This window comes from Miniopterus schreibersii (assembly GCF_964146895.1).
Source record: "Miniopterus schreibersii genome assembly, chromosome: 12".
NCBI lineage: Eukaryota > Metazoa > Chordata > Mammalia > Chiroptera > Miniopteridae > Miniopterus > Miniopterus schreibersii.
In genome coordinates, this window is record NC_138112.1 from 47422250 (window position 1) to 47448217 (window position 25968).

At 44.1% G+C, this 25968-nt stretch overlaps 1 protein-coding gene across 10 annotated transcripts in view; it reads right to left on the bottom strand.

Moving 5' to 3' along the window:
• SERGEF (secretion regulating guanine nucleotide exchange factor) overlaps window positions 1-25968 on the bottom strand; it is a 177475-nt gene that overhangs the window by 62936 nt on the left and 88571 nt on the right. For 7 of the 10 annotated variants that reach the window (XM_081154315.1, XM_081154312.1, XM_081154314.1 and 4 more), the window contains one exon: window positions 2490-2526. The exons of 2 other annotated variants lie outside the window; for them this stretch is intronic. In XM_081154315.1, coding sequence (XP_081010441.1) covers window positions 2490-2526 — 37 coding nt within the window. Of the gene's footprint in view, window positions 1-2489; window positions 2527-3444; window positions 3534-25968 lie in introns of all 10 variants that reach the window. One more of the 10 variants, XM_081154313.1, reaches the window with a different exon arrangement.

The window sequence follows — 25968 nt, forward strand, 5'->3', positions numbered from 1 at the left end:
ACACTGTGAGCCAGACCTCAGGCACTGGATATAAAAGAGAAAATGACAGGTCTTTCCTCAGGGAGTGCACCAGCATGCCCTGCTCTCCACTATCTCTGATGTTCTCCTCACTTGGGTAACATGGGACACACCTTTCCAGAACATTATCATTTCTCTCTTCCGACTAAGAATTACTTTACTAGAATAGACACACTAACATGCAAGTCTCCCCTCTGCCCACCCTGACCAAGAGAAATAAGAAACAGAATTATAAATATATATGTACATATGAATGTATTTCTTATGCACCCCCTATTTACCAAGTTATCTCACCTCATACGTTATCTCACCTCATCGTCACAACCATCCTGCAAGATGAAATTATCCCTATTATATAGAGGAGGGGAAAAACTGGAAGCTCGCACAGAGATGGAGCCGGTTTGCACCAAGGCTGTCTGCCTGCAGAGTCTCTGCTCTTTCTATAGCCTCAGGCTGACTCTCAGCTCAGCCTGCTGTCCTGCTAGCTCTGGCCCCCTCCTCCTTTGTCTGAATTTTGTTCTTTCAAATATTTAGATTCCCTGCAATCTTCTTGTGTGTGTGGTCCCAGAGGAGGCCACCCTCTCCCAGACCAGTGACAGCATCAGCCCTCGGATTCTCTGATTTGCCTGTCTTAATTACACCCAGGCTGGAGCAGTTCCGGGGCTGCTGCAAAGCATGCAGGCTTGCTGTTCTGTTTTCTCACTCCTCTGACTACAGCCCCTTTTACTCCCCACCCCCTCTGCTGGCTGGCAGCCCACCTCCTCGCTGTCCTTGGTTCTGCCTCCTTGCACATCACGTTCAGGCCTGCCAAGGACTGCTTCAAACTGCTGCCGCCCCAGGCAGCTGGGCCAGTCTAGCTCAATTCAGAAAAGAGTGCTCGAGTCTCTGCTGAGTGCCAGGCACTGCTCTGGGTGCCACAAATAGGCAGGAAGCAAAAGGAAAGCACAGGGGCCTTGCTCTTCAGAAGCTCAGAGTCAGAGGCTGGGAGGGAGAAGCAGACAGGAGCAGAAATGGCTGGCCCAGGGCAGGCAGTGAGGGGGCTGTAACAGAGTCCTAAGATATCAGAGCTGAAGGGAACCTTGGTTTCCTGTTTTAACCCCTCCACTTTATAGATGGCGAACAAGAGCCCACAGGAGGACAATTATATGAATAAATGATGTCAAGAAATAACAACCAGCTCTTCTAAAACCCTTACTAGAAGCTAAGTACTGTTCCACGTGCCTTACATGTATTAACTGAACCCCCTCAACGACCCTCTGAGGAAGGCGCTATTGCCCTCCCCATTTTAAAGATAAAGAAAGTGAGGCATTGAGGGGTTAAATTCCTTGTCCAAGTACACAGCTAATAAGTGGCAACCTGTATTGCACTTAAGCATTTGGGACCTACAGTGCTGCCTCTCTAATGCAGGGGTGAGAAACTTTTTATCTATCCAGAGCCATTTGGATATTCATAACATTATTCGCAGGCCATACAAAATTATCAACTTTAAAATTAGCTATGCCCGGCCGGCATGGCTCAGTGGTTGAGCATCGGCCTATGATCCAGGAGATCATGGTTTGACTCCTGGTCAGGCACACTCCTGGGTTGAGGACTCGGTCCCCGGTATGGGAAATGCAGGAGGCAGCTGATCATGACTCTCTCATCATAGATGTTTCTCTTTCTCTCTTTCTCTCTCTCTCTCTCTCTCTCTCCCCCCACTTCCTCTCTCTGAAATTAATAAAGAGATAGTTAGATAGATAGATAGATAGCTAGCTAGATAGATATAGATATAGATATAGATATATTTTTAAATTACCTATGAAAAAGCTCCTAGATTTACTGAATTTCTAGTCCCTTGGCAGGGTCAAATTAAATTATTTCACTGGCAGTATATACGGCCCTCGGGCCGGACGTTCCCCACCCCTAGTGTGAGACATAGACAGAGTCTACCAGCGGAAGCAATAAGAAGGCTCCTTGAAGGAATTACTCATAGGTCCTGGTTATCCAGAATCAACTAAGAGGAAGCCTAATTAATCAGAAGCTTCAACTAAGAGTTCCCAAGCACCACAAAATACAAGGCAATGAGTAAACAGAGCCTCATATTTCCAAAGAGCGAGCCGAACCACCCAGGAGGAATAAACTTGGTGGAAGGGATTTAGTTAAGGAAGGAGTAGCAGCTCAACTCCCTTCCTCTTTTATGTCTAGCTTTCTACACATGCTGCCCCCAACCTGTAAGATCTTTAATATCCTCAAATACCACTTCCTGAGGTAGGGAGACCAGCTCAGGCACCTTAAGAAGAATCTCAATGATGTGGATTGAAATGTGTAGAAAAGGAGGTTCTAGCCTTGGTCAAGCAAAGACTTCCATTTCCCAGAATCTCAACACACACTCACACACACACACAGGCACCCTGGCCTCTGGTTAACCAAGAGTCTTTAATTTTGCCACATGAGTTTCAGAATAAACAGTTACCAGGATATTAGCTACTTACCAACCACTGCTAGATTATGTTCTGAGCCACAGGAGACCTGTAAAAAGAAAGAAAATAAGTTACATTAGAAAAAGAAAATGTATAGATATTTCAGCCTATTTATTTTATGGTCACAGTCATTTTTTTAATAACCCTAATGTCTGTTTTTGGCAAATTTTACAAAGTAAGTAGAAAGGGGCACCATATACAAAAGTTGACTATAATTACAACATACTCACAACTACATAAAAAGGAAAAGTGAATTTAAAAAATTGAATGAAATATCTAAAGATGTTAATGTATTTGTTTTTAGGCAGTGAGAACATAAGTGATTTTTTAAAATCCTTTCTTCTTTCTACTTTTTTGTATTTTTCAAACTTTCTATAATGAGCCTGTATTACTATAAAAACTAAAATATAAGGCAATACAAATGATAGTTTTTGAAAACTGAACTAAAAAGACCATCACTCTTATCCTAACTGACAAAATGAGCAGAGAATTTGGTGGAAACAGACTTGTCTAAGGACAAATGCTTGACTTTTCTCATCTGTTCACCTTCCAGTCACACAAATATCTGTAGTTCTCTGGACATGACACATCTGTCACACCTCTACACATGCAGAGGCCTTTGCACATGCTGTTCTCTGCTTGGAATGACCTCAACAACTGCCAACCTAGAAAACTTCCACTCATCCTTTAAAATCTCAAAGCGTCCACTGAGACTCCTTTGCAGTTGCTTCTAGGCAGGCTCAAGCACTCCTTTCCTTGGACAACTTATATGCACCCCCACTGTAGCAATTATCTTGTGGCCTTTTGCATTTTTTCCTGTCTCCTCACTAGGCTGTATATATCTTAAGAAAAGGACTCTGATCCACCTCTGCATTGCACAGTTGGATTGTACAAGGCCAGGGACTCAACTAACATCTGTTAAATAAGAGAATAAATGAAAGAACAAAATACATAAAAGAACAAATACCTGATACATGAAAGACAATCATTTAGGGTTCTGAATCCAGTGTCCACCCAGTGACAGGCCCTTCTTTCATTCTTTGCACATCCCAACTGCTGCCAGGAGGAAATGGTTGGGAATATAAAAGCAGAAATCACCCTCCAGGTACTAATTAAAAGAAACTCAACACTCTGGAGAAGCATCCTGTGACCTTTATCAGGATGCTCACTTTAGCTCCTGGCAAGAGGAAGTCTCAGGTACTCAAGGAGGGAAGGGCCCTGGAGGTTTTCTAGTCCAATCTTTCGACATTATGAAGAGAAAACTGAGGATTGGGAGGACAGAATTTGCCTTACATGCCACGGCAAGTGTGTCAAAACTAAGACTACAACCACGCTGATTCTCACACAAGTTCCTTTCCTGATGCTACAGCTTCTCACTCTTTCCCAGTGAAAACCACCTGGAAGTGATACTCAAAAGTAATCAGCATAGACCCCTGACAGTGACAGGTTGAAAAGGCATTTCAGCACTGAAGGCCAAATAACACACTGGTAAGTGAGAAGGGGCAGCAAGGCTTCTGAGGCTTTTTTCCTTATAAAAGCTGTGCTTCCCAGATCCCATCTTCTAAAGGGAAGGGGCCTATAGTGAAGGTGAACTCCCTGACAGTGTCTGGCAAAGAAGCACCTGTATATTTGATCCCAGTAAAGATTTCCAGATTGTCTAGCCTCTGAGGTCCTTTGAGACAGGCTCTGTATCTAATTTATCTGAGAGGGTCCCACCATGTTTCATATACACAGCACAAGTTCATTCTATGCTTCCTGGTTATACTGAGCTTCCCTAGGTTCTGTCATAGAAAGATGTTTAGATTGAAAAACTGGGGAAAACTTAGATATCTAATATTAGGGTAATGTTTATGTACATTATGATAGAACCACCTGATGAACTATTATACAGACTTGGAAAATGATGCTTACACAATGGAAAATACTCGTGATATCCCGTGAACTGAAAAAAATTGCCTAAAAACTGTATTATGAATGTAATCTCAACCCTATAATAAAGCATGAATGAAAGACTGGAAGGAGATACATCAAAACGTTGACAGTGACTGCCTCTGGATTAGGGATGAGACAGGCATTACGAATATGGTTTTTCCTTTTGCTTTTTTAATGCTTTCTAATTTTAAACACCATTTTTATAATCAGAAAATAATCTTTTAAAAATAAGAAAAATAAATGCAGTGCAGTTTCCACCACAGAGGGGGGGAAAACCCCAGCCTGCTATAAAATCTGATATGTTTTATAGTGGGGGGGAAAAGATTTGAAGGAAATATGACTAAACTACAAGGGCAGCTTCTGTTCTCTGTTTTTCAAATTTTCTGTAACAGTGGTGGTAGCAGCAGTAGTGATGATGGCAGCAATAAAGGCAGGAATTAAAGCCACCATAGACTGAGGACTTATGTGCCAGGCATCACGCCAAGGCACTTTATAAACATTATCACATCTTAATCATCACAATAATCTTTTTCAGGTAGGTTTGACTTTGCTCATTTTAGAGATAAGAAACTGAGCTCATACATATTAAATAACTTTCATAGCTAGCTAAGGGGAAGCAGCAGAACTAAAACCCAGGTCTTCCCAATCTCCCAGCTCCTGTTCTGTACTACTTGATTGTATTACCTTTGTTTTACAAAAATAAAGTGATTTCATTTCACAATATGCAGACAAAGGGCCTGCCTCTGACTGCCAAGGTTCAAGCTGGGGCTGTGGACTGCAGAACTGACCAACCTTCAGGACTAGAGGCTTCCAGAAACAAGCCACTGACAAATGCCAGTATCAGGCAGCAGGTGCTGCTCTGAATTAATGAGCGAGACAGTGATGAATGGATTTTGTCAAGGCCACATAGAGCTTGAAGCTCAAAGCTCCCCACTGCTTCCTGCTGTCTGTGCATTGGCAGAGGCCAGGAGACTGAACACCACAGGCCACAAAATCCCAGGGCTACACTCCTTCAACAAGATTGTATCAATGACCGTTAGCTTCATATTGCTCCTGTCAGCATCTACCCTCCGCACAGCTGCAGGCAGTTTTCTGGAAGACTGTGTTAACAGTGGCAGTGTGCCTGGGAGAAAGAGATTCAGAGCCAGGAAGCCAGGTGAATCCTCAGTCCTCTGCTTCCTGGCTCCGAGACCATTAGCTAGGTATTTACTCTCCCCGGCGTCAGTGTTCTCAGATGGAAAAAAGTACGTAACAGTATCTGCTCACCTGCCTCACAGAATTGCTAGAGGACAAGTGAGACACTCGCATCTCCTCATAGCCATGCGGCTCACCTTTCTTACATGTAAATCTGACCATGGCATGGCCCTATACAGAACACTTCACAGGCCCCCAGCACTGGGAGGACAGTCTGAACTACACAGTGTGGCTTATGAGGCCCTCTGGAGGAAGCCCCAGTTTACCTCTCTGGCCTCATTTCCTCCCTCTGCTACCCATGAACCCTCAACCCCAAATAACATACTCCCTTGGTTCCATTCACACCACATTACATGTTCTCAAAGAACACTACAGGATGTCAGGCTCTTATGCACGCTCTTCTCCTTGACTGGAATTCCCTTTCTCCCACCGTCTATTGCTCAAGTATCGCCTCCTTATAAAGCTGGCCCTGACTGCTCAGGGCAGACCCAGCTGCTCCACCCTGGCTACTCCCACAGCATTATGCATCATGGCCCTTGTCACACATGAGATGTCTATTCATGAACTGTGCATGAGTTAGGCACCACTGTTTCTCAAACATTCAGCAAAGTGCCTGCCCAGCAGTGTCTCTGCCACGCAGCCCAGTGCAGGGCATAAAGGGGTGCAAGGGAGTGATCAAAAGGTAAGCGGCCCAGACAAGTTAGATGATCCCAAAACAAATGTCAGTAGTGATGTGGCCATTCTAGCCCAAGTGAAGACAGGCACTGAGATGCACAGTGAGGGCAGGAAGGGAACAGCATTACAAGAATAGTATGGAGATGACGGGGCATCAATAGCACAGGACATTGTTCCAGGAACTCTAGCACAGCAACACACAGTAAGCCAGCTGCAGAGGTCAGTCCTGGGAGATATAGAGAAAGTGGGCTCCAGCTTGCTGGATGGGGCCTTCAGAAGCAGTGGGGCACACCTCCCCAAGGGTGAAGAGTGGGACAAAGCTGGCTGTGGAAAGCTGTCCTGACTCAGTGCTGCTCAAATGCCAGAGGGATCTTCTCTGTTCAGGCATCTCAAACTGAGGAGGCAGAGCTGCAGAAAACAATTTCCAAACCCCTAGCTACCACAGGGACAAGATCTTCCAGCGACATTCCTGCTAGGCTGGACTCTGTCGGTTATTAAGGAAGATGCTCAGAGATCTCCCACCGGCTGGACCCCACTAACTGCAGCTGGATGGGAATGAACTGGGGCAAGAATTGACTGGTAGTAGCTGCCCAGTAAATATATGATGAATGCATTAATGAGATAAATGAATAACTAAATGAATAAGCAAAACTTAGATTAACATGGAAATATTTGCCAGATGTTGAATGTGAGCACTTTAGTTCTCAGCAGTACATTTGTACCATTTCTAAAAAGAGCTGACTGGCCCTTTTGAGTGTTTATGGCCAGACACCTGGCTAACTGCTTTGCCTGTTTTATCTCATTGAAACACATGCCAAACTTAAGAGAGGGACTCTTTTGTTACAACTGCTTTACAAACCAGGCAACTAGGGTTCTGAGGAGTAAGGTATCTTGCCCAGTGTCTTACAGCTAATGGGGGTGCAGGATTCTGTGATCACTCCGATTCAACCTTTCTGTCCTCGCAACTGTTTAAACCCTCCTGTTTGTATACAGGATAGAAATATACCGCTCACCCTTACATCCTTACATCCGGAAACCCTGTGCCAGTTACCCAGGATCTAAAGGGGGAGAGCCCTAGACTTTCAGGGCCCAAACAACATCATCCTAGGGCTAGAGGTGTCCTCCCCTGGACTGATCTAGAAGCTGTTCCCGGGCTTTTTCTTGGGGGGAAATGCTGTAAAATGGAAACCAGGCTTTGTGCCCTGCCTTCCCTATGGAAGCCGTCACCTCGTGGGGTCCTCCACCAGATTTTTCAACTCTGAGCATGGGGAAATCAAGGCGGGGGAACAGAGTGGGGCAGGGTACAAACAGGACTCGGGAAGAAGCGCTGAGATGCCAAGGAGAGGAAGCGGGCCGGGGACTGCCCTCATCTTCTGCGCAGCTGCTAGTGACAGCCCGGGGACCACCTTGGGATGCGCCTGGCGGCCCGCAGGGCCTGCTGATTGGTTCCTGCCGGTGCCTCTGGGCCGGCCCGCGGATGCTATGGCAACGAGGCGCCAGTGCGGAGGCACGTGATGCCGGGGGAGGGGCGGCTGCTCCCCAGGCCTCGGAGGGTGCATTCCGAGCCTGCGCCCCCCCTCACCCAGAGCCTGGGCCCGCACAGCCTGCAGGAAGGGGAAGCCGCTGGGTGCAGCTCCAGAAAGGCCGCCTCCCTTGGGGTTCACAGGGAAGGGAGTGGGCACCTCGGTGCACACTGCTAGTACCCCGCCCAAACCCAGTTGTCATGTGTGTAGAGCTCTGGGAGACAACCAGAATTTCCAAACCTGTTAGAAAAACAGGGCTGGGAGGCTGGGCATGTTTCACAGGTAAAATGCAATCCTGCTAGCCAGTAGAGTTTTACCCCTGGTTCAGAAATAGCCCCAAATGGAGCCCATGGAGACAGCAGAGAGGCAGCACAGTGGCCTGCTTCTAGAAGCACCTGGCCTTAGAAAGAGGCCTTTAACTCCCAGTGGGAGGGCTTGAATTTCTAACTGAAGCCCAGATGCCAAAGATCAAAAAGTGAGACCTCAAGGCCAGTCACTCCACCTGTCCTCCACCTCAAAGTCCTTGGAGAAGAACCCATTCTCCCTGTACAGCCAATTCCCTTTTTCAAAGCACATTATATACCTTAGGAAATGACGCTTAAACTAGGTATTTCCTTAAAAGTTGGGGTGGGGAGGAAGAGAGCTAAAATTTGGTAAGTGTCTGGATGCCAGGCATGTGACATTGTAGAACTGACTCTACCCCCACAGCCTCACAGCCTCAGTTACTCTGGGAAGTGAGAACCTGTCTCCCTACTCAACAGGTCAGCAAACACACTCCAAGGAGTTAAAGCTCTAGTCCCAGGTTACGCTGGGCTGTACACCCAGACTGTTGGCCTTGATCCAAACCCTGTGAGTTCAAGCACTACCCATACTGCCTTCCTCTTCTGATGCTGGTACCAAGCTGCTCCTGTCGGTAAGGCGCAAACTCTCAAGTGCCAGGAGATCTCTGACTGTCTCCCTCCTCCTCTGTCTCCGTCCTGTTAATTCTGTCTTCTCAGAGATTCTCAAATCTATGTCTTGACTTCCAGCTGCTACCATCTTAGTTCTTTCCTTTTCACTCTAGCCCAAAGAAGGCATCTAAAAAACGTCAAGCTTTCTTCTCTGTCATATCATGATCTCATTTTTAAAACAGCATTTTTAAGTTGTCACAGTCTCAAAGCCTCCTAACTTCCTACCACACTTGACCTCTTACCCCTTTCCTGCACATACCCACTAAATTCAGCAACACATGTCTCTTCTCTGTCCCTGGAAAATCTGTTTCCCCACTTTTGTACCTTTATTGGCACCATTCTCCTTTCTTCATATCATTCTAAACCTGACCAACCCTTTAAGACCCAGTTAAAATTCCACTGCCTTGAGGAAGCCTCCCAGATCACCTCGGCCCCAAGGAGATGTGCTTTATCTCAAATCCTACCACCTGCCTTGGCTATAGTTTGCTTTCATCAAGTCTCCTTTGTACTGTTAATAATACATATACATACATACATATACGCATGCCAGGAGACCCAAGTACCCAAAATAAATGATTACTTACTTCCATCAAAAGACAAGTACAAGAATATTCATAGCAGCTTTACTTATAATAAATAAAAACATAAAATTACCCAAATATTCATCACCAGTAGAATGGATAAAGGGTGATATATTCAGTATACTTTATAGCATGAGGAGGAATCTACAGCTATTCGCAACATGGATAAATCTTCAAGAATAATGGTAAACAAAAGAAACCAGACACAGACGAGTAAATATTGTATGCCTCTACTTACACGAAGCTCAAAAGTAGGCAAAGCTTATTTTAAATAAATGGTATAACTGTTATGAAGGAGCAAAAAGAACTAATCCTGATAACATTTAAACATAGTACTTTGACTAAAAACTTCTGTTTAAAAACAAAAAGCTGCCAAAAAAGTCTTTAGCTCTACTTAGTGGATTTTGTAAAATCATAGTAGTATGCATATATCAATTCTAAAAGTATTTAGTATGTATTGTAGGAATGAGCAAATGAGGAAATATATTAATGTTGTTGGGAGCCGGAGTTAGGAAACACAAATATGAGGGATGGCTAAAAGGAACCCTGTGGACACTGGATCAGAAACAGAGGTATAAGTATGAACTCACAGTTTTACACACACACACACACACACACACACACACACACTGAATTAAAGCAATATGAAATTACCTATAAGAAAGAACACCCCAGAAGCAATGAGTTCACTTGGTGCATGGATCTTGGCTTTTAAATTCTGTTCAACTAAGAGGACTTAGAGCTCCTTAGAGAAATGGCTAGTTCTAGGGTTGGGACTGGGAAAGAACAATTTGAGCCTGAAACATCTATTTGTGCCAGGAAATAAGAAAGTGAGCAAAGAATGACAGGAACATGTAAAAAGGATACAGAAACTAGCTTGAAGGGTCTCTCACTGGCTAAATAAGGGAGAATTTGAGCATCAAAATGAATGAAAATAGTAGATTATAACTCAATGAATAAAATAAAAATTCATGAGTACACACTGAATAATAAATAGGGGAGCAGGAAAAGCTCTTCCTTAGAGTATGATGTCAAGAATAATAAATGTAAAAGAAAGAATTAGACAAGAAAATAATTTTGCAATAGTAACAGGTAATTCAGGGAAGAATTAATGGATGGTAGGTAGAACTACTGGGCAAAAGGCAGAGAGGAACAAGGTATTTACGTAGTCTCAAAGTATCTCTTCACAGATTATTTCTTAATTACAAAGGAGAAATGGTGACCTTAGAAAGGAGGCAAAATCATCTTATCCAAGTGATCTAAATCAGCATTATTATTAATGGGACAAACTGACATGAGGTGCCTCTTCTTGCAATACATGAAAGACACAACATTATTTCGTACTCCTGCCAAAAGTGCCTAAGTGAAATCTAATCATGAGGAAACATCAGATAAAACCAAATTGAGGGTCATTATACAAAACAACTACAAAACAATTGTCCTGTACTCTGAAAAAAATATCAAAGTCATAAAAGATTTTAAAAGCTATTTCAGATGAAAGGAAGCACAAAGACATGACAACTAAATGTAATATATGATCCTGAACTGGCACCTGGATCAACATGAAAAACATCCATAAAAGATATCATGGAGACAACTGGAGAAATATGAAGATGCTCTGTATATTAAACAACAGTATTCTATCAATGTTAAATTTTCAGCAAAGAGGGAGAGGACACAAAAGTGGCAAAATGTTAACATATGCTGTACCTGGGTGAAGGATTTGGAGAATTCTTCATATTATCCTTATAACTCTTCCATAAATCTGAAGTTATTTCAAAATAAGCTAAAAATTTTAAACAAGCACAACTAATCTAAGAGGAGAGCGTAGAATAGCAGTTATCTTTGGGTGGGTATATTGGAGAAGAGGCACGAGGGAGGCTTGCTGAGGTGTCTAATTTGGGTGATTACACAGCTGTATACAAATGTAAAAGTCATTGACTCTGGTCTAAAGTCTGACATTTGTTAAGTCATCAGACCTTGGGCATGAGGCTTGCACTTTCTTTTCTGAGGCTTCATTGCAAAACGGGTTTAATAACACTAGCCTCACGGGATTGTGAAGCGTCAGTAAGATCCAATACCCCGAAGAACCCAACCCAGCTCCTAATACTTAGAAGGAGTTCAATGTTACTTCTATCTCCCTTGATATCCCAACTCTTTTTATAAGTCCTCTGAAAAATATATCTTCATATGTGATCAATATCAAGGTCATTTTTATTGCTGTGATTTTAAATACTGGGCCTCGCTTCAGAAAGGCTCCCCTGCAATGAGGCTATTTCAGATTCCAGCAGGCGCCACTGCTGTGCATGTGCAGTAAGCCTTGTGCATATGCTCAGCTCGCACGCAGTGCAATGAGTGCAGCTAAGCAGGCAGGGATGTATGGGTGGCTCAGCCTTGAGGTCAGAAGGCTGAACACAATCTCAGACTATTAAAATGTACGGGCTACATGGGATAATCTGTCACTCAAACCAATGTTTCTTCAGCAAGAAACCCACAGGCCCACAGAAGAAGAACGAAATCTCTTGCTCAGCCTCCGCCACGCTGAGGGCGTCGGAGAAACAGTGAGCCTTGGTTCTGGCCTCAGCTCTGGCCTGGAATTCTGCAGCAGCTTCCTTGGTGTCCCTCTCCTCCCCAGCCTCCCCCTGCTCTGCGAAAATACTCTTCCTAAAGTACACATGGATTATTTTGCTCCCCGATGCCCAAGCCCAAATTCCTTTGTCTGGTATTAAAGATCCTCCATGGTCTGGGCCTAGTGTGGTCCTCTAGCATCTTTCCCCAGTAGAATTATTCACCGGGACTTGCATTCCAGCCTCATCAGGCCCCACACGGCATCCCACCACCCCACTCTCATCACGCCTGGCTCCCGCTGTCCCCTCGGTTCAGGGTAACCATCACCACTCATCTTGGGAAGGAGGGAGAGAGGAGGAGAAAAAGAATTGCTAACATTTATTAACTACCAAGTCCCATTCTAGCACTTTTTGTGAATTAATTCATTATATCTTCATTTGATAGATTAACTGAGGAAAAGAGTGGTTAAATACCTTGACTAAAAGCACATAGCTAATAAGTGGCCAGGCCACTTCAGAAGTAACTGCTCCCTCCTGTGGGCCCTGCTCTAGAAATAGCATTTATTCCACTTAAGTGGTTCACATGTCTGTCTCTTCCCAGGTTATATAGGTTATAACGTTCATAAGCATGAAGACTGCATCTCCTTCTGAGTGCGATAAACAGAGCCCTGCACATAGTAGGTCCTGATGTTTGTTGAATTGAAGTCACTCATCTGTGTACTTCACTCAGCTCTTGGCTCAGAGTCAGGCATAGAGTATGTACTCTGGAAATGCTACGTGAATGACGCTGGATTTATCTACAAATTTCCTCAGCTCCTTTCCAGGGTCTCATAAATACTTTGAGCTCTGTAAGTAATGGCTGAATTCAAAGACTAGATGATCCTTCAGATGTTCAGAATTTGAGTCAGCAGATAAACAGAAAGCCTCCCAAGACAAGACAGGAAGATCCCACAAGGCCTAAGGAAGAGCCACTGAGTGATACTTCAGGATGGGAACAGCTAGAAACTGGACCTTTAGCATGTGGAAGGAGACAGCACAGCCCCCTCCTATCTCAATTCTACCCCCAACAACAGTAACAAAAAAACAAGCCAACAGACTAACTCTGAGCCACCTGTCTGCAAAGCCCAAGAATCTTTGCCTTCGCTGCAGCAGAGCTTGGCTGGGCTACTGCTGGCAAGAGCACCTGAACACGGCCTCTGACCAAGAGGTCCTCAGGGACCCTGGAGCCCCTCACACTGAGGATCACTTCTGCTTTTTTGATTAGAACAAAACAAAACAAAATCTAGAGTGCCAGGTCCCAAAGCTTTATTCTTTCTGGGATTAAAAAGTCAAGAATTCAGATAAGATGACGCAGAGAAATCAAAGCTTATCATAACAAGTATGTGCAGTGTGAGAATGATGACTGTATCTGCTGTGACTGGCCGGTGCCACGTGCCCCAGCCTGACAGACTTCCTTCCCAGGCACAGCGCACAAGTCCGCAGTCTAACGAGCTGCTGCCTGGCCCCAGGGGCCGCTCGCTAGGACCCCACGGCCTCAGCCCCGTTCCCAGCTGAGTGAGCATCAGTAAATTACCTTCTTTAACTACTGATGTGACACTGAAACTTTACTGGTTCAAGATAAAGGTGTAGATTATCATATTCTGTTCTGGGCCACACATGCGAAATAAATTTTAAATAAAGTTTATTCTCTTTTTCAGATTATAAAAATTATATACAGTTATTACAAAATAATAAGAAAAATAAAAAACACCTATAATCCACCACCCACATGGTGTATTCCCTTCGAATTTTTTCCCTATCAATATCTGTCTGTGTGAATAAAATGTACATAATTTCAGGAACACAGTCCATATTCTAATGGGTCATGCTCTATATTCTGTTTTTATCATGACTTTTGCACTTAATGTTATGTTTCCCATATCATTACTTTCATTAAAAATGTAATTTTTAGCATGTGCTTTATAGTATCATAGGAATATGCCCTAATTTCATTATTTCCTTATTGTCGGGTACCTAGATTGCTTTCAATATTTTGCCATTATAAACTGCTCTGTGGTGAACATTTTTGAAAAAATATTTTCCTATATCACTGATTATATCCTTAGGATAAATTTTCCAAAGTAGAATTATTGAATAAGAACTATGAATCTCTTTAAGGCACTTGTACAGTTCAGGCAGTACATTTTATTTGGGTCATGGACAAAACAGATCCATCCAGAAGAAAAAGAACAAAATGGGAACAGAGTAAAATTACTGAAATAATAATATTGGCTAACATATATTGGGTGTGTATAATGTGACAGGAAGGTGCCAGAGAGCTTTGCATGCATTGGTTCATTTAATCCATGAATTAATCCTATAAGGTATACATACATAGGTAAGGAAACCAAGATTCAAAGAAGTTAATTTGTCCAATATCTGTTAGTAGGTGGCATAGCTGAATTTAAATCATTATGATTCCAGTAAGTAGACTTAATGCTATGCTATAATATGTCATGTAAAAAAAAAAAAATAGAAGGGAAAAATTAGTATTTTCAATCTAAAGAGAAAATTTGGATGGTACAAGCGCCACAGGAAGAAGGGGGACCAGGTTGCAGAATGAAATGGCATAAGGTTCAATGGACAGAAATGCTAAAAATGTCAGAGTTCAGTTTAATAATACAAAGGCCTTTTTTTTTTTAATCCCCACCCAAGGATATGTTTTTATTGACTGTATTTCAGAGAGAGGGAGGGAGAGAGAAGGAGGGAGGGAGGGGGGGAGAGAGAGAGAGAGAGAGAGAGAGAGAGAGAGAAATAGAAAGAGAGAGACAGAGAGAAACATCGATTGGTTGCCTCCTGTATGCACCCTGACAGGGATTGAACCTGCAACCTTTCAGTGTCCAGAACGACGCTCCAACCAACTGAGCCACACCAGCCAGGGAAGAAAGGCCATTCTAAAAATGAAAGTTTACCAAAAATGTGAGGGCTGTCTCCAGGAGGGTATAATCTAATTACTCTAGGAACTCCTTAGAAACAGAGTTTTTTCTGGTTGCTGGCAGAAGGAGAATTCAGAAAGATTTGAAGTGCAAGAAGACTCTTGGGCTCCACTGCTGTCTTTGAGGATGAAGGGGCCATGTTCAAGCACTGGAGAGCACTAGCTAATTTCTGAGCACAACCTTGAGCCAACCAACAAAAAAATGGGACATCAGTCCTATAACCACAAGGAACTGAAATATGCCAACAAGCTGAATGAGCTTAGAAGCAGATTCTTCCCTAGAGTCTCCAGATGAGAATCCAGCCCACCTTGATTTTGTCTTTGTGACTCCTAAGCAGAAAACTCAGCTGAGCTCACCCAGACATTTAAGCTATAGAACTATGAGCTAATAAAGAATAATGTTTTAAGCAACTAAGTTTGTGCTAATTTGTGAAGCAAGAGAAAACTAATGCATGCTACTTAAAACACCTTGGAGTATCAATTTTCTGCAATAGAAGACTGTGGGCCTTTATTCATATTCCTAATGATAATGATGTTTAATAATTTTAAAGAAGCTGTTTATCTTGGATGTTCAATAAAAGCAACTGTGATCACACACAAATAAAGAAAACTAATACAATGAGTAAATGGATAAACAAACTGTGATACAACATATAATGAAATACTACTCATCAATAAAAAAGGAGCAATCTACTGATATGCACAACATGAATGAATCTCAAAAACAGGATGCTGAATGAAAGAAGCCAGACACAAAGTACATACTGTTTGATTTCATCAATATGAAACTCTTAGGAAAAACAAATTTGATTTTTAGTGATAGAAAACAGAAAGACAAATCTAATTTTATAGTAACAGAGAGGCCGGGGTTGGGGTGGGTGGGCTAACTGGTCCATCCCCTTCCTGACTGACTTTCTGCCTCCACCTGCACCCTCAGCCCAGCACTGGAACTGGGGAGGCCCACTCATAAAACACAGCACTACACATTCATTTCTTCCTCTGCCATCCTAACAAGACCGAGGGCCCCATTAGTCCCCAATGTGGGCAAACATACAAAATCCTTAAAACATACATTCCAAAGGGGAGTAACCAAGTTTTCAAAAAGCTATGCTACATAGCTTTCTCTTTTCAAGTTCTTTTTAACGTTATGTCCCATCTATAGGGGGAAATACTGGCAAGGTTCAGTATTCACAATAATTTAACACACTTTTTTAAAGTGGTGTTTTCAATCAGTGGCAACCGGCAATGGTGACTGAAGAAGTCAGGAACCTGGCCCTGCCTACAAAACAGAGGTCAAATATTTGTTAATAAATTACTTGTTCTAGCAGCTCTGATGTGAAGCTGTAAACAAGCTGCCACCTTGTGCCTCATGCGGAAGGCTGCGTGGCAGGGGGCAGAGGGCACGAGCTTTGCAGTCAGACTGTCAGGAGGATACCGCAACAGTCCAGGGTACGTGAGGGTTAACTTCTGGTTTGTTAACCTGGCCAAGTTACGAAGACTTTCTAAACCTCAACTTCCTCATCTGTATAGCTGGAATTATAGCCATAACTTCACAGGACTATGATGAGGGTTGAATTTAATTACCTACACTTAGGATCTTGGACAAAGTAGACACTTACATGCTAGTTCACCTGCCCCTTTGTCCACTGGTGCTCTGACAGTCCTGAGAAACAAAGGGGTAAGTGGGAAATTACTGAGAGGTGGGGAAGGAATCCTTTTCTCCCCAGACCTCTTTTACCTTTCATTTAAAAATAGATTAGAGGAGAAAAACATGCTTCCAAAATTCATCTCTAAATGTGATCCTCTCTAAATGTGTGAGCAATGATCATTTTATGGGCAAACAAATCATTTTTATATTCATCAACTAACAGTGATTTTAGACCTCTAAAGGGCACTTGAAAAGCACTGTATATATTTCCATATTAATCAAAATGTTAGTGCTACCCTAAAAAATGGCATTTTTTCCCTTTTTACGATTTCCAAATTTCTATCAGTGATAACATAAAATTATTGATTGCTATGTGCCAAGTACAACACTACCTAAGTGTCTTTATCCTGAATACATACAAAACACCAATCTGAGCGTTGGCATCGCCTGAAATATATTTGTAAATTTGACCATTCTTTCTAAGAGTCTATCTACTTATATAGCAGCTAAAAATTATCCCAACTTTCCCATTTGTTATGTGCTAATGTCTTCAACTGCATTTATTATTAAACTGAAATGTACCCTTTATTCCCTAATAACCTTTACAGCTATTGAGTCAATGGTTCAGTGACCCTACCTGGAGGGAATGGCAGGAAATGTAACAGCACACTTCTGACCATTCTAAGTGCTTTGTCGGCAAAAACATTCATACAAACATGAACCACTGTTGTGATTATGTCATTTAGAACCATCAGGGTTCATCCCATGTATACCAGGTACACTATGTATATGGGCACATGCTGGAGAGACTGGACTCAGGAAATATCCCGTAGCATGGACGATACATCAGAGATTCAAAGATAAATAAGGTCCACCTGAGGGCTTCCTTCAGCTGGACTGTAAAAGGCAGCCAAAAGTGTGTCTACTACAGAGGAAGGCTCAGGGGACAGGGAATGGTGGCGGCAGCAGTGGAGAAGAGCACTGAGCACAGGTGTGAGATAGGCAATTCGCCAGCACCAAAAAATGAACCATCAGAATGAACCATCAGAAGGGTTTTCCCTTCTGACCCTCCTCCTCTGTCTGTCTGTGCTGCCATCACTATCCTCACAGTCACTGCGGAACCGTCTCTGAGTCCTCCTCTTACTCCCCGAGTCCCGCCAATCACCACGGCCTGCAATTCTGTCTCCCTGGTTCTGCTCTCACGTTGTCCCTCTTCTCCACCCACATTGTCACTGTGCTATTTCAGATTTTCAGAACATCTGTACTGGACAACTGTAATAGTTTCTAATCACTTCCCCTCTCTGCTGTTTCCCTTTTTCTCCAATTCATTGGGTGCCTAAGGTAACCTTTCTAAATCTCAGTTCTGACTAGCAACTCTCTGCTCAAAATGTACTAATAACTCCCCTGTGCCTAGAGAACAGATCATGAATCTTTTAACCAGACATGTGGGTCCATCTATGAACAAGCTACAGCGCACACTGGCAAGCCCACATCTCCACTATGCCTTCCCCACAGGAACCCTGTATTCAGCCCAGGGGGACCATTCACTGACAGCCCTCTCTGTGCCTCTGTCTGTCCTAGTCCCTCTTTTCCTGTCCTGGTCTCCCAGCTCCTTCTGTCAAAATATTATCCATCCTTCACACTCCATGGAGTCTTCCCTAACCACCAGCTAGAAGAAATTTCACCATCCTCAGAATTTCTACAGCACCGTATCTACAGTTCTCAGGACAATGGGCAATATTTTCTTCCACGACGGCCGTTTACGTGCATGCCCTACCCGCCTGCCAGTCTAGAGACTTCTCAGTTCCTCCCACCACGCCACCTCTGCACCAGGCCCACAGCACAGCAGAAGAAAACATGCTTTTTCCTCAGGCCCTCAGTTTCCACATCTCTAACATGAACAAAACTCAACCTAATTCACAGAAATATCAAGAAAGTTAAATAAGATAATACATGCAAATGATCAGCACCCAGTAGGTAGCTGCCAAATCCAAGCCCCATTCTTCCCTTTCACATAGCAGAGCACTTACTGAACAAATAAAACCTTGTGTGCTTTAGTTTGCAAAGAAATGTTTTGGGTTTTTTTTTTTCTCACTGAAAGATGGAGGGAACAAATGAGCAACGAATCACTAAGTATATAGAAGACAGGAGTAGCCCAATCTGACTGGTATGAAGAACTCACACTGGGCATAGAGGGTGAGATTATGAAAGAGCTGGAATGTTTCACCCAGAAGCTTTGGGGAGTTTTACATTAGAAAGTGGGCAGTGTTCAGAGCCCAACAGTCCCCATGCTGTATAAAGGCTAGACCAGGGTTGGTGAGTGCTGACAGACTAAGGGACTGGAGAGCTCTTCTCAAGCTGTCACAAAGGACTCCAAGCCTAGGTAATTAGGAGAACAGATGACCCCCGGGAGAAGAGAGGGACGGCTGGGAGATGGGGAGTGCACAGGGGGAGTGGCACATGCAGGGAGAACACAAGTTTACTCTCTTAGTTTGAGATGGACACAGGCAGGAACGAGGAAGTACTGTTTGGTGTCCTGGGGGACTGGGAAGCCACTTTAGAAACAAACAAAAGCCTCCTTTTGTACATGAGGACCTATAAGGACTCACTGAACGAGAGTCATGTAGACCCAAGTGTCCCCAACGCTGGCCCATGAACTTGCCTATCCATCAGACATCACCTGCCTGGGAGGAGGTCACCTCGAGGCTGCCTTTCCTTCGTTACACTGACAAGGCATAATACTGCAAAACAGGGCCCAAAACTGTTTTATTTGCAAAGAGAAATTCAGAGAGTTGGTACCTTCCTCAAATAAAGAGCTGGTTTACACAGAGAAGATAATGTATAACTACAGCCTAAAATCTAGTCTGGAGTGAGGATCCAAAATTTATGAGCTGGGTGACCTTGGGTTAGTCACTAAACTCTCTGGGTCTCGGGTACTTAATTTGTTAAGTGCAATAAGGTATCTCATGTACCAGAAAAGACCAGAGATGTCAAGAGGTCTCCCAGTTGTAAGCTCTACGATTCAGTACTTAATCTAAATCCTACAGGTCAGGCTCCGCTCTCACTGAACCCCTGGACTGGGACTCACTGTAGAAGCCTACATGAGATGGAGATGTTGGGAAACTGGGCAGAGCACAGGATGAGACTGGGGGCAGAAATTCCAACTGTCAGGTCCCAGTCACAAGAAGATACAGCTAGAATAATAAAGCTGGCCAGGGGACAGAAGATAATTAATCTTCAAGGCAATAAAAATATTTAATTCATTCATCTGAGCAAAATGACAAGAGAGAAGATAGATATTTGCTTTTCCCCTCTCTGTTCTGACAAGGTTGCTCTGGATGGATCGTAGAATGTTTAATGAACATTTAATATAAGCGCCTGAGATGCAAACAAGTAAATGATGAGGACCTGGGCAGCAGGCAGCAGGAGCTGACATTGTGAAGGCTGCAACCAGGGCAGCCGTTTCCAGTGCAGAGCTTTGGGAAGAGAAGTTGATTTGCAATCATTCTGGTGACAATAAAATGAGAAGATGGGGATGGACATAGGGGAAATTGCAGAGGGGAAATTGTGGGATTTGATAACTGAAAGGATAGACATGAAAGGAAGGAAGAGGTACACAGAAGCTCCTTGAGCTTCCTCTCCAGCATCAGAATCACGGAGTCACCAAGTAGGCAAGAGAACAGCCATGGAGAGAGAAGGAAATGGAAGTCTCCATGTCCTGTGGATGGTCTTAAGCGACAAGACAGCCACCATCAGCAGTGAACACTTCAATCCCCCCTTCACCTCAGCCTTGCAGGCCTCGAAAGTATGACCACAAAGAGCCAGGGCAGTCAGCCCATATCTGCTCTTTGCCCAGAACAGAAGGGTGTCTAGGGCCAGGGGAGTACATTTAGGGAGGTGTTCAGGGGCTGGGAGAGTATCCAAGTAGAGATAAGAGGAGAAAATGTAAGAAGTCCATTGCATTGGACCCTATGCTGGCTTTACGCCTTATATACTTTCTTCCTTAGAGGGGGATAATGAAGGCTCCAAGAAACAGAAAAGCATGTCCAAGGCTGCAAATGAAACCATGGGCCATGGCCTCAACCAGTGGAGCAGAGAGGGGAGTCTGCACGGAGAAGAGCCTAGGCTCTCCCAACTGTCCTCGGCAACAGCTAACATGAGCGACTGAGGAATAAGGACCACTCTTAAGTATCGATACCTGAGAGGCTTCGCCAGGGGTGGACAATTCAGGAAAGACTGTTCAGAGGGTCCATCACACCAGGCTGAACCCTCCGGGCCTCCACTGTAACCGCAGCCCTGCCTTTCCCTCCTTTTATGTAACCCCGCAAGAAAGACAGATGACTCTTGAGAAACGAAATTACAATCTCTCTTCAGCTTCTCTCTGTCTATCCCAATCACTTCTATGAACTGTTCAGATGACGTTCACTCTAGTGACAAGTCCTAGTATGACCCCGAAATGAGAATATATAGAAATTTCTATGAATGTGTCAGCCTTGGGATGAAAACCTGCCTCAGTATGAAGAAGCATTTCTTCTTTCCTTCCCTCCCTTCCCCCTTTCCCTTTCTTTCTTCCCACAAATACCAACTACATGCAAGGCCTGCTAATTTGCAAATAAATATGTCCTTCTAAGACTAGGGAAATTGTTTAGAAGCATTTAAAACCACCTGCTCTGCCCTAGCCAGTTTTGCTCAGTGGTTAGAGCATCAGCCTGCACACGATTCCAGTCAGAGCGCATACCTTGGTTGAAGGCTCAAGCACTGGCCCCCACCGGGCACGCATGGGAGACAACCAATTGATGTGTCCCTCTCAGATCAATGTTTCTCTCCACCCTCCCCACCCCCCACCCTCCACTCTCTCTGAAAAGGTGAGGATTAAAAGTAAAATATAAGGAACCTCGACTTTGAGGAGGACTGGATCTGGTCTGGCTACATGACTACCAGGGCCATCAAAGCCTGATTTTCTGCACTGGAATGTCTGACAACAATTCTAATGGGCTTGTTCTTTTCTGTTCACTTCACATAGCTCAAGCCAGAGACTACTTGGCATTTGAATTATAAACTGCCTTACAAAACATGTCGGCCTTAAATTTGGCTTTGAAAGAGCCTGTGCAAATGGTTTGCTCGATTAGCAAATTTTTGTATATTTATCAGAAAATGGGTATGCATTTCTGCATTTCAATTATAACATCAGCACTTGGTCCAAAGACAGAATTCCTTGAATTGAGACCATCCAAAAGATCCAAGGAAAACTACCAGGGAGACTGCTTTATTCCCACCCTCTGATTTCTCCTCGAAAGAGAAAGATATGCTGTACAGAATTAAACTGTTCTAACAAAAACTGTAATCTTTAAAGCAAATTTCAGTACATTTAAGTATTCTTTATTGAAAACAACTTTCAGGCAAAAGAAGCCCACTTTTCTCACAGAGTATCATAAAAGTATAATGGCCTGGAGTCCTGCCACATTCAACTTTTCTGACTTTGAGAACTTAAGCTCTCAGTCTGATGCAAGACCCATTCCCACCAAGCATTCTTGGGGAGTCACTAGCCTCCCGATAAACCAGGCCTGGCCCGATCTGAGGAAAGAAAGGGATACAAGTTGTCTAGCAGGGATCCAAGTAACCTAGGAGTCCAAGGCCAGCAAGACCCAGGTTCCCTCCCTAATGGGTAATTTACAGGAGACCACTGCGCATCTGTGAGTTCACATGACAGGAGTGAGGACATAGAAGTGAAATCCAGGAGGAGGAAGTGGATGTCCTTGGAGCTGCATTGGAAATGAGGACAAGGGCATGACTGGTTATAACAGCACCGGGCCGCCTATGCTCCAGCCCCTTCCTCTCTGTTCCTTCGCTTGCCCATCTATAAAATAAGGAGCTCAACAAACAGGTCCTTGGGGTCCCAGTCAGCTCTGACACACTAGCTTCTAGCCCCAGATGACCAGGTAGGTCTCCAGCCTCCACAAGGCAGTCCTGAGACCAGCATGAGCAGGCCACTAGTGTCTTCTCCTCATTTCTCCCTGTCTTCACCCAATTCATTGCTCAAAGCCTAACTCAAATGTCACTAGAAGTTTCCCCGACTCTTCTGGCATAATCACTCACTCCTAGCTCAAAGCCCCTCATTTGTCTTGGTGCTCCGTACTGAGACTTTCAGAGATGAATGCAAAATAATGGGAACAGAGGCAAATGGAAATATTACAACCCTTCTGTCACCACTGTGTAGAACTCTCACACCCAGTTCCAGGCCTCTGACAAACCCAGCTCTGGAAAGCCAAAAGACTTGCTTTAGAATACCAGTGGCTAACAAAGATTCCGCCTGAACCAATCTTTGATTTTTTAACTGAGAAAAAGCCATCCCTGAGCTGCCAGTTATAAAAGCTGTGTGGTCTGTAGAAAAACAGAAGGCAAAATGGCCACAGGAACAATTACCTGCAAAGGAAGGGGGGGGGGGGGGGGCTGCAGCGCAGAGCCCCGGGGGCGGGGTGCTCGTGGCTCAGGCTCTGGGAGACAGTGCCATGCTGTGGCCACCTGCCGTCTCTGCGCTGCCTTCCGCAGTGGCTGCAGGTACAGGAGGCCTGCTTTCTGACCCAGTTTTCTTCCCAATCTCTATTTAGCTGTTCGCTAGTGATGCTCCCGGCATGCCAATCAGATACTGCAGCCTGCAGTGCAGCTCGCTACAACAAATTCACAGTTCCTAGTAAATTCAGTGGAAAAGTACTGTGTCAAACAGCCTAATTAAACTGACGTAATTTCCATAGCCATACACTTTTATCAAATAAGAAAGAAAAAACCACTCAGGGTAAAAAGAAGGAAATCGTGTCTTTGGAATCTTATGAAATTGACTGTGGTTCCAACGCACTTGAAGAATGCTTCCATTCAGTGTCCTTGGAGCCAACCTGCCAAGTCCTGGGTCCTGGGTGAGACCTTGGACGGTGCTGGAAAGAGCACCGGCTACAAGTCTGGAGGCTCTTCTATAGACCCTCAGTCACTCTGGGACCTTGGACAAGCTCTTTCCAGTCTTAGGAAAAGGGGACTATCAAACTAGACTGTCATTAAAACAGCCTGTAAGTTTCTTATTCTCCAGACTGTCAAACTTATGACCAAAAAAAAAAAAAAATCATGTACTTCACAGGGCTAGTGAAACTAGAACTGAACTAGAAGGCCTCGATTCTGGTCCTAGTTCTGCTACTAGCTAATTGTGACCTTGGGCAAACCACACCAGCCCTCGAGACTTCAAAGACCTCATCTGCAAAGTGAGGATGGTGAACTAGATGAACTCTAATGCTCTATTCTATTCCACAAAAGATGAAATCGGTCAGCACTATCCTGGAAAGGGCAGTTCTGAATGTCACCAACCTGGAGCATTCCAATCTGCCCACGCTAGGCTTCTTCTTCTCTTGGTGGGAATTAGTTACATGCTCTTTCCCACTGTGTTTAAAGATCTATTCTAAAAATACAAGAGGGACACTTGCCTCTTCCTCCTTTAGAAGTAACTCAGCAAATAAGGTTACCTTTTATCTCACTCCTCCCCAGCTCTGGAAGAAGATGGCACTATCCCCGGGGGTGAGGGGAACATAACCTAGAGGAAAACTTGAGTGACAACTCTTGGTTGACCTGAAGTGCCACTCAGTGTCCAAATGCAAACTAAAAGAAGGCCCTAGGCATTGATCAGACAGATGATCAAGGTAGGGTGAGTCAAAAGGAGAAGGACCTTGCAGGGAGAGCAGAGGGAGGGAAGAGGAATGGGTAAACAGAGCCAACCAGAAATCCAGCATCAGAATTCTCTTCAGACAGCAAACGGGGACTGCATGTAGAAGGAGGCAAGGCAGACAAAGGTAAGGGTGAGATGAAATAGCATGTCTCCTCTTAATCTGCTACTAGCCCTAGAAATGCCACCTCCTTATATTCTGAATCCACTTACTTTTCTCCTTTACCATTGCCATAACCTTAGTTCAAGTTCTCCTCAACTCAGGTCCCAGTCACTGCCACAGTCTTCGGACTCCCCTCTTATCTCTCTCTCTCTCTTTCTCTCTCTCTCTCGCCAATCTGCCCTTCACCCTGACACCATAGTGATCCTTCTAAAATGCTATTCTAAACAAGCCACTCCTCTACATAAGATCTTTCTACAACCCCCTATCACCTTCAGAACAAAATAAGAGCCCTGCACAGCCTGGACCCAGATTATCTCTCCTGAGTCATTCCTCACCATCCCTCCAATCTCTGTTCCCATCAGGCTGAAATGTCTGCAGCTCCCTAAAGGTTCAGCCTTGGGTCTTCATATAGTAGCTCTTTCCGCCTGGCACTCTGCCCTCCCCACAACTCCCCCAACCACCACCACCATCACAAGCTCACTGTAAGCCCACCTCAACTTACCCTTTAGGACCCAGTTCAGACATGACACCTTCCAAGAGACTTCTTTGACCCCCCCAAATCTGGACACATGTCCTCCTCTGATGCTCCCACAAACATCGTTTGTTTATGCCTTCACAACATCACTATATGAATTGTAAAGGGCTCCTGATTCTTCGGTCTCCTCAACCATGTTTTCACATCTTGGAACCCCCGGTGCCTAAATACAGTGCTTGACAACGGCACTCAGAAAACGGTTGATAAATAAATGAGTAAATAAATAAATAAGTAAATGTCAGAAACCGAGCATACCACGCAGGGGAGGGGAGCCTCAGCCTATTAAAGAAGCAAGTACCAGGAGAGATATAGAACAGGTTAGGAGAGAAAAAGTCCAGGGTCAAAGCAGGGTCGAAGGTTCAGAGCAAGGATAAACCTGACAGTGGGAAAACGGAAGGCAGAGACATGTGGGAGCTTTAGCTAAGGGAGAGAGATGCAATTCCACAGTCAGCATGGGAAGCCACAGAAGAATCTTAGGCTCTGAGAGCAATAAATTTCTTCCTGCTGGAATCTATAGAACTCTCCCAAGACTAAAAAGATACAGAAGCAGCAGAGAAAGTAATAAGTGGTTTAGCTTGGAATCACAGAAAAAACCTGGGGTTAAAGCCAGAACAAGGCAAGGCAATTCAAAGGGAAGATACTGGTAGGAAGAGCCAGGAGATACAGTGGGAAGAGGGCAGGGTTTGGAGTCAGGCGGCTCCACCACTTACCAGCTCTGGGCAAACCAAGCCTTGGGCAAACCAAGCCTTTTTTCTCTAGGAATCTTAGATTCTTCACTGGTAAAGTGGGAACATAATATGCATTTCATAGAACTATTTAAAGGAACAGGTGAGACATACTATACTTTGTAAATAAAAGGAACAACGTAATTGGCACCTGCTCTTATGAATGTTGACCAGAGGCCTCTTTGGTCCCAAGGCATCTAGTGCTTACCAGTTGTTACAGATTCCTTGTGAAGCAGAGGAACGCATACTGATAACTGAATGTTCTCCAAGAGATGAAAAGTCTGACATGTCCTGCACGTGATACCGCTGGAAGAGGCAATGC